This window comes from Scomber scombrus, chromosome 2 (assembly GCF_963691925.1).
Source record: "Scomber scombrus chromosome 2, fScoSco1.1, whole genome shotgun sequence".
Lineage (NCBI taxonomy): Eukaryota > Metazoa > Chordata > Actinopteri > Scombriformes > Scombridae > Scomber > Scomber scombrus.
The window spans coordinates 13,546,265-13,556,502 of NC_084971.1; the positions used below are offsets into that span (position 1 = coordinate 13,546,265).

Sequence of the window (10,238 nt, forward strand, 5' to 3'; positions counted from 1 at the left end):
TTTTCTTGATACATATCTACAGAAAGTCATATTCAAACTACAAATATGTGTCATCTTGTGGCAGTGTTTCAGAGCCATTACATACATTTCACATACTTCAATGCACATAGTTCTTACATGACTCAGACAGAAGCATGAGAGAGGTTATTGAGATACAGTAAAAGTATTTAAATGGCAGTTGAGAAGGCTTAAGACTATTAAAGGTGTACAGATTAAGATAGCACCAGTTGTTAAGGTAAACCAATACAATACACAAATACTCTCAAGACTTTATACAAACAATTACATAAATCACTTCATTGTAGCAACTACTTTTGGAGACAAACATATTTTTCATTTCAGAGTAATAGAAAGAAAGTTTAATTTATTATAATGAGCATAAAGTCGAAAAAAGGTTCATCTGTTTATCAAGCAATGTCTTTTGTGGCTATCCTTCAAGTCACTTCTTCAAACAGTAGGTACCATATATTGGAAATGAAATCTCAAATATTGCTACAAAGTGTCTGTATTCCACTTTCTAAAGAAGATACTAAGCTGTATCACAAAGCGTTTCACTTTTCCTTTTCCTCCAGATGTAACACAGATTGGCACTTTTCTGTCACAGAGGGACGCTAGGAAAGAATTTTGAGTTCTGACCTTTCAGCATTGCTGCTGCCTTGAATAGCCCCAGGGAGGAGCTGTCCTTTTTCATCAACTGTACAATGTCTAATGTGTTCCATCAAGCTTATTGTTTTGTACAACAACACACTCCTGAGCTCATACTGGCGTGGTCCTCCTGCTCACTCCATCTTTAAGGTCTTTCTGGAAGCAGTTGTGGACCTGTAAAAACCCAGAGCCCATCTCAGGACTGTAGGGTCCTGCAGTCCCACTTCCACCCTTCAAAGGGTCTCTGCTGAGGGCGTACAAAGATATATCTCCCATGGGCAACCCCATCCCCAACCCTCCTCCTCCGCTGGTTCCTCCACCAATTTTCATTCCCACTGGGGAGGTCTCACGGGACGGGTCAGTGGATCTCGAGCTGGAGCGTGAGCGCCTTCGTCTGTAGCGGTAACTTGGGATGCGAGAGTACGGCGAGGACGAAGAGGTGGTTTTGATGAAGTTACTTCTGGCTCGGAAGCGCGTCTCTTTGTTTTTCTCAATGTATATGTTGACAGCAAGAACCCCCACCGACTCGGCCACAATGAAGGAGAGGGCGCCGAAGTAGAAGGACCAGCCGTAGTTGTAATGGTTTTTCTTGTCCTCGTCTTTCTTGTCACTGGGATCACCGGCGTTGCTGGAGATGTAGACGATGATGCCGATGATGTTGCTCAAACCTGAGGAGATGAAGAGAAATGTGAAAGGATTAAAAAAAACTGTATATGAATGTAAATGCCTTACGTTGAGGCACAAATAAGAACAATAAAGCCTGCTGTAGTGTAATCTGCACTACAGTGTAATTTGCCCAATTTCATCACCTCTAACACCTGAGAATTTTTTTTTTTTTTACAAGTTAGGCTTCTTAATTATTGTGTGTGTGATAAGGCAAATTGAATGTTCGCACTTTTCCTGCAGATGTTCACTTTCTAACATTCCCCTTTGCATATGAAATTAGGGAGAAAAAAAATATTTAAAAGTAAGGGAAAAGGTGCTATAGGCAAGTCATTTGTTTCACCATGCATGTATCTCAAAAATAACAAAATATTCCAAAGGGAAAAGGCACATGTGTTGGATTTTTGGTTTGGCTTACAGAAGATGCTTGTGTATGTTAAAAAGAATGACATAACAAAAACTTGTTTGTTGTCTGCTCCTTCTCTTATGTCCCTCTCCTCTTTTCCCACACTGAATATATTTGTTGTCGCCCCAGTTTGTGTGTTTACCTGCAGCCACAAACAGGATGCCAGCACTGAGCAGGATGTTGTTCTTGCTGCTGTAGATACGTCCAACGCTGACACACAGGCCACCCAACATGAGCAGGATGGTACTGAGGATTGGGAAGAGGCTGGATGCACGCACTATACCTGTGAATATCAGATGGAGAGAGACAATTGCAATAAAGATGGAGAGTAGTCTTCAGTTGTAATTGTACTTTCATGTAAGCTAATATTGGCCATGCTTCATGCTATCTGGGGATGCCAAGAGTGGAAACAGCTGCTCAATCATGTGAGTTAAAGGTTTGCTATCATTACTTATTCAACAAATGTATTTTCCTTACCTATTTTACCCATAAACTATCCACAATCCACCTCAAGCATGCGTAAAAAATGTTTTGCGAAATAGAATTTTGACATTTCCATTAAACTTATTATCATTAAAAAAATGTAAAAAAAAAAAAAAAAAAAAAAAAAGGTGAATGAAAACACAGCTACTGAGAGTGAAACAAAGACACTTAAAAACACCTCTATAGACTTGAGTGGAGCTGTATGAGGTGATAATTCCTTGTGGGTTCTTCACTACAAGCAACACCTTTCAGCTTTTATTATATCATATTCATTAAAATGCACTGTGCTTTAACATAGGAATTATGTGTCTAGCAGAAGAACTTATTGAAAAGAATAATCCCACTATACATTCATGGTGCCACTCATATGCCACCTTATTGAATAGCCTAACCTGTCCGGAAAATAACACTATATGGCAAGACTGGCTAACCACATGCCACCAAGTGTAGAAAATAAAAAGGGAATGAGGGAGGAGCAGAAACTACTTTGAATTGAAGTGATAAATACTTCCACAGACAGAAAGGCCTGTTTGGCAGAAGTCCTTGCCTTTCCATGACACTAACAAAGTGAGTGTAGGCTCTAGTTTTCATGAGCTTATTGAAATTCATCAATACAGACAACAGCAAAGATGGGAACAGTTGCCAAGGGGCACAGGGTATAAACCAAATGTGAGTGAGGCTGATCTTAGACCTCAAGCAAAATTATAGATTAGACACAATGTGTGTGTGGCAGCTCAAGTTTTTTTATTTTATTTTTTTATTTTTCTCCCAGATCTCTTCATGAACCAACTTGTTGTTGTTCAATGTGAGATGTCCTCTTGGGTGAAGTCTTGTTTTAGACAAGCACTATTACACAACAGCACACAACACACTTCATCATCTCTATAACTCCAATTACTGTCATGACGTCAGGCTTTTATGTGGGAGGGATAGAGATGTCATGACACGTTAAGTATCCTTGAAATAACTCCATTGCCACTTGAAAAAAAGAGGGAGGATTAAGAGTTGAAGTGTTTGAAGATGAAGATGTTGCATCGACTTACGTAAGATGTACTCTGAGCTGTCTGTGTCATAGTCATTATCCTCTGGAAAATGATTGATCCGAAAACAGCTTCCTTTGTTGATACCTGCGGAGAAATCAAAAGCACAACAGGTGTGAATGTGACAAATGGCAATATCAGCCAACAGTTAAGGGAAAATACTGTTTTTATAATGAAGGTTCATCATCCACTGAATCAATAGGTGACTTATGATCCTGGGACAAATAAAATGTAGAAAATTGGAGTCTCTCTTGTTAGTAAAGAATATCTAAATGAATGCTGAACTGTCCTCTTTCCATCTCTAACCACATCAGAAACTGTTTGAGGACAGGCTGCTCTGGATCTGTGGTTCAGAAGTTCTCAAGCCCTCAGGCACCTTCTATTCAAAGTCTCTTCACAGAACATCTTCCCTCTACTTTTAAGAGAATAAAACATTGGAGCATTATGAATATTGAAGGGTTAGACTTTGAATTAAGAGTCTGATGTCTGATTTTTCCCCGCCACATCCTGTCATTTCTGTCTTTGTTACTGTGTTAGCTTCTTTTGAGCCATGCTAGACACCTGCAGATCCTCTGTATGAAATTATAAATATGTGTAAACACATAAACTAACCCTAACCCTAAACACAGCTTGGATTCTCAACTTTTGTTATACTTTGTGATATAAGAAGTTTGTTTGTTTATTTATTTATTTAGAAAATATGCATTTCACAGGATAACGTTCCGTCTGAAATTTCGTAATTTTGATGATAATATAAATGTCATGCTATGCCATGCTACCTAAGTCAAATAGTGCCTCTGACTGTTGGTCGTGTCCTAGTAAATCATAGGATTCATAAAGTTTAAATAAGGCACCTAGAAAGGCTAACCAAAAACCAAAATTTGATTCCAGCCAATGTTCAGGCTTGTTTAAGGTGCTCCGATTACTTTCACTTCCTCAGTATAACTTCTATCAGTTGTCTTTTGTTTGTATACTGTAAATAATTGATTAAAAATGTATGCAGTGATTTGTTTGTATAGATAAATTGCAACTACATCAACAAGAAATCATCAAGAATTTTTTATACCAAACAAACGAGCCAAAAGTCATCCATCAACTTTACAGCATTTGGATAGATAGCTCTGCATATACACTTTATTTATAGGTATTTAGTTTTTTGCCACTAGTAGTGCAGTAGTAGTGCTACAGAGTAATGTTGTGACAAGTATCACTTAACACTCATGAGCATTCAGGTGATGTGACACAAGGTTTCATGCTAAAGCTTCAATGATTAATTGATTAATTGGTCAACAGCAAATTATATCATCATCAGAATGTCTTTTTTTAAGAAAAAATGCATTACCTTGATTTTTGGGGGTTTTTGGACCTCAGACTCCAGGATGTGAGAAGCATTTTCTCACCATAGACCAAATGATTAATCGTAAAAATAATCAGCAGATTAATCGCTTATAAAATGAATCGCCCCTATGTGCTTTTCCACAAATTGATAGAAAAGCAGATGGTAGTAATGCGCAAAGATGTATAGCAATACACCTGCAGAGGTATGCAAGAAGAAGACTGCAAGCTACCAAAACTGTATGCAATCAATGCAGGATTTGCAAATATCTTGTGAGTTTGGAATTATGTTAAACAGGTTTGTTCTTCATCAACAATACATACAATGTGTTTTTTTGAGAAACGGGGAGTGTAAACATTATTATATTTATTTACATGAAACCTCCAAAGGGTATCTTTAAAGTCACTTACTGTGTGTGACCTACTGTTATTGTTGCTGACATTCAGTCTCACCTAAGTGTGCTTTTGTATAAATTGCTTTCCAGTGATGTTTGGAGGGAAATAGTGATTTTTGTGGGGTGTTCACCAACCCTAACCCTTCTATATGTTCCTGATTTAGTATTTTGACATGATTTCACGATTACAACCATCAGCACATATTGTTGTCTGCAAAGCTTTACAGATAATATCAGAGACTGCTGAGACAATATATCTTTTTTTTTTTTTAAAAACCCACTAATACCAGTATAGATGTCTCCATCACCCACTTCTCTCCCTTCTATGCCCTATAATGTTTTCCTCTTCAACCCTCTTTCAGTTTCATATGTTCAAAACACTACATATATAAGCGTATCTTGTGTGAGATCAGCTTGTCAGTGTTTCAGTGTAATTGGATGGTTTTTTCCTGACTCCATCAACCAAAAGGTCTTGGAAAAACAGTGCACAGTAAAAGATAGCAACATTTTTTGAAGTTGTAGTTTTTTCAAGATCAAAAAAAGAAGATGTCAAAGTAAAATTAGTACATCAATAAATAACACACAGAAGGCCAGTGAGCTTATAATCAGAGGAATGACGGTGAGAAGGACAGAGAGAGAAAGAGAGTGAGCTCGGTAGGGGAGGAATCTCCCCAGAGCATCTGTCTGAGAGACCGGAGCCCATCTTTTATTACTCAGCATAGCTTCACCATGGCAACCTCCCCCCGGCAACCCAGAATCACATTTCTAGCTCCGCTTCTCAGAGGATGCCTTTGACATCTTACTAATGTATTCACCAGGCTAGCACACACACACTCACACACACAAACACACATGCAAAGTCTTGCCATGAAAGACCAGAGAGCAGCCTTTATGATACAGAGAAGCTCAAACAATCCCTTAAAGAAAAAAAAAAAACTTGAGATGGTGGCTCACCAAATCAGCAGGATTTGTCCATTTGAAGTGGGAATAAATGTCTCCTTGGAACACATCACATCTTTTATCACCACCCCTGCATCTTCAGTGATCAGGGGTGAGTGGCTTAAGTGAGAGTTCTTGTTTTATTTCAGCATGACTGGCTGCAGAACAAGACTTCACTTTGTCTCCTTTAAAAGCTCATTCAGCATCATTGCTCACCTTCAGTCAACCTCCTCCTTGTTCTAAAAGGCACAACACTCTTACAGACGTCTGTTTGGCACGCAGAGACAAGCATTATTTCTTCTATAAGGTTAGCTAACGTATCCTGGGTCTTACCCATTATTTATGCCATTCATATGACCTAATACAGCTGGTTAGACTCCATCTTGTTCTTTGTTCCTAGAAGAGACTCTCTCTCTCTCTCTCTCTCTCTGAACCAGGCAATAAAACAAGTGGACAATTAGGATTTGAAATAAGGCAAAGTCAAGTTAAAGTGATGATCCTTATTCATTCATTTAAAAACAACCACAAAGGGGCATGTACACATGACTGTAACCCAGAGAACAATCTATCCAATGGCCTATTTGTTGGAAGTCACTACAATTTCAAAAATTAAGCCTATGGTTGGATATCATTAACACCGTGACTTAACCAAGGTCTTGGAAAGTCCTTGGGCCTCAGCTAGCTCCAGTGGAAGCTACAGGTGTGCCACTAGAGGACAGCTTGATCCAATTTCACAACAGTGTGGAAATACATGTGGTGTGTGTGTGTGTGTGTGTGTGTGTGTGTGTGTGTGTGTGTGTGTGTGTGTGTGTGTGTGTGTGTGTGTGTGTGTGTGTGAGAGTGTGTGTGTGTGTGTGTGTGTGTGTGTGTGTGTGTGTGTGTGTGTGTGTGTGTGTGTGTGTGTGTGTGCACACTCTTCACTTTCACTTCTGCAGATGATACTCTCAAGGGTTTGATGTGGAACAGGGAATTCTTCTTTTGACTAACTTTACAGAAAACACATACATAGTAATGCTTTTTTTTTTTTTTTTTTTTTTTTTTAAATCAGTAAGAGTAGTGGCAGTGCAGAACCAAAGTGCCTTAAGTGTGGATTATATAATGGTTAGATACATGGACATATGAGACAGACCTCTGGGCATGTCATGCCTTTTCACTTGAACCCCCACAGATCTCTTGACATGTCTCAGAGGTTTTTGGGGATAGGCCCATATAACTTGTTTGAGACAGCTCAAACAAGTATTCTCTTGTGGCCAACAAGGAATTTATGAATTATACATCATTCTATCATATGATTATAATCATATGTCACATGTCACTGCAGCATCTGTTTGGTAAAACAAAAAGGAGCATACATAAACATGCAAAAATGTCACATAGGCAAGTGTGGGACAGCTGATCAACTAAAATATCCAAATATTGAGTTGTGGTGTTTACAAAGAGAATACTCTACAAGTCAGCAACTGACTATTTCCAGCTTACAGCCACGATTGGTCCTCTGCTTCTGAGGTTGTTTTGCAAAGGTACGTTTCCTTATTTACTTATACATGTCAGTTAAAAGTCAGTCAAAAGGAAGGAAAGAGTGGAGATTTCAGTACCAGCCAGCAGTGGACAGCGCCACAGCAGGCGGGGCTGATGGAAGACGTCATTGATGACAACTTTTACGGATCAAGTGATTGACTTTATTGATTTGGCTTCTTTCTAATGAAGCAATTGCGCGCATTTGTGTGCAAACGTACCCGAACAACAATCAGCTGCTCTCCCAACGCAAGAAGCCCAACCCAAAACTCCTCAGGCGTTTTTGTTGGGGATCATGGATATGCAGCGACACAGCTGAGAGAATATTGACAGGATTTCATGAAGCAATAAGTCAGTGCCTTGCTAAATTGTTGCCTCCGAACTTATTTCATCAGTCTAAGCAATTTCATGGAGGGAGTTGCCAAGCAACCACATCGCTTTAATGAGAAAATCAGAGCAAATTCTTTAATTATTACTAGACAAGCGACATTTGTTGTGTGATAACCACAACGTAGTTTGATCTCTATGTCACGATCAAACCATTTTTTCGTCTTTTTCAGTCACGAACTGAATCGTTTACAGGGGAAAGACACAAACGTAGCATTACGCATGCCTTTGAGCGCAACAAGCAGCATTTTCCCTCCACTTTGTCTTGCACAATTTCACGCCCACGTAACTTTCGAAATGCAATTTCATGTATTTAACTACAAAATAGTTAAAACGGTTTCATATTGCAACCATTTAGTGTTAAAATGTTTGTGTACTTTCTTTGCAAAGACAAACAGCGTGTTTTACGCGGAGTTCCCAAGGGAGCGTTTGTTTAAATCTTGATTTATTCCATTTACCAATTTACAGCATCATGACTATTAATAAATCACACTGCACATGTTGTCATATCTCAACCGTAAAATAGCCTACCGAGTCAAAGTCAATAACAAGCAGGAGACAAATTGGCGCATCACCTCTGCATGTAACAAAAAAGTTTGTGAGCTAACGGACACTAACTTATTTGTCTGTGTTTTACCTTCGATACAGCAGATCCGCCACAGCCCGGAGTGCGTCAGGTCGCCTCTGACTTTCTTGGTTTGCATCTGGTTGTCGTCTGTGGTGACATTTGTGGTGTTACAGATATACGCCCGGGAGTAAAGCCAGTAGTCGGTGCCGATGGCGATGGTCATGAGGCTGAAGGCGGTGAAGGCCCCCACGATGGCCAGCAAAGTCTGAACCCTTCGGTCACACCATGCCATGGCGTCTCATAATGTGTGGCTCCTCCACGGCAGCTTACAAATACGGCGAGAAACGCACGGTGCCCATCATCAACAGGAGAAGCACTTGCGTCTCGCGGGTTTTCACTCTCATCAGGCCAAGTCTCGATCCTTAACTGTTTGATTTGTGCTTCTCTTCCCCCCAAACTCCAGTCGGAGTTCAATTTAAGATGCCGAGCGATTGCAGGTTTCTTTTCAATCCCATATCCTCATTCCTGCTACAGGTAGAAATTTCCAAGACAATCTGGAAACGCATTAATCGAAAAAGTACACTTTTATCATTAATTAGAATGAATTTAACGATATTTATATCGATCACACACCATTAGGTCTTCTTTTCAGTTTCCTGTTCAATAGTAAACTGCAGGGTTTAACAAAAGACGCGGCATCGTTCATCCAGACCACACCTTCCCCGACTGTGTCCAGGCCAATGGGAGACGGCGAGTTGAACAGCTGGCGGAATAAGAAACAAGACATAAACATATACAGTAATGATAGATGGCAGGATAATTAAGAAATTTGGCTATTTGATTTTCACATACATTTAATACACAGTCAAGAAAGTCTACACAGCAAACGATTCCCCCCTAACCCCTGCCAAAAATAAAATAAAATAAAAACCCCAAAACACACACACACACACACACACACACACACACACACACACACACACACACACACACACACACACACACACACACACACACACACACACACACACACACACACACACATATACATATACAGAACATACACAGATCATCATGCATGCAGTGCTGGTGGTGGGTGTCAAATGTTTTCAAAAACATCTAGAAATCAAGAAAAAGATTTAAGAAAAAACACAGCAGACTGACAGCAGAGTTGAGATTAGAGAGATTTGATGTGTGGCAGAACTACTGCAGCAGAAACTTTAAAGAAGTTGAAAGCATCGCCACTGATGAAATATTTCTTAAAATCATCCATCAAAACCACTTTGAAGTTGGAGCAGTCTGCTGGCAAGATCACCCAGCTCATACAAGTAGATAAGACACATAAATCTTTGCCACAAGCAGAGAGACTCAGATTCCATGTTCCTAAATGAATGCAGTCTTATATTATCTAAGTTAGGACTGGTGCCTGTCGCTTTAAGCCCTCAGCTTTTCTGACTTTTCTTTTTCACACTGACACAGAAAGAGAAGCAACCACAGAGGGCCTGCAGGGTTTGGCCCAGGATGTTACTGCACTGTATGTACTGTCCCATCTTGACTGGGAGCCTCATCCTATGATCCCAGGCTCTGAAACACTTCCTGGCTCCTGCAAAGAGCGCAAAAACAGTGTGTGAGTGTGAGTTTAGTGGGAGAGGCTGGATAAGCCTGGGGATCATGAGGGAAGAAGAAGGAGGATGGTGAGGATTACAAGATAAAGTAAGGGAGAAAGGAAAGAGGTGTGAGATTGGTGGTAAAAATTAGATTATGAGGGGCAAAAAATGAGTATGTAGGATGAGTAGGGAGAGGTATAGAGTATAAACAGTTAACTAATTTCACATTTTACACGTTTAGACTAATCAAGTGAT

General features: G+C 39.8%; 1 protein-coding gene across 1 annotated transcript; it reads right to left on the reverse strand.

The window, feature by feature from the left end:
- Positions 1-756: 756 nt before the first annotated feature.
- LOC133994429 (voltage-dependent calcium channel gamma-4 subunit-like) lies at positions 757-8,668 on the reverse strand. Its single transcript, XM_062433685.1, has 4 exons — positions 8,446-8,668; positions 3,241-3,324; positions 1,857-1,997; positions 757-1,313 (listed from the first exon to the last, which is right to left on the reverse strand). Exons 1-4 carry the CDS (start codon positions 8,666-8,668, stop codon positions 757-759), a joined length of 1,005 nt encoding a protein of 334 aa, XP_062289669.1.
- Positions 8,669-10,238: the final 1,570 nt, after the last annotated feature.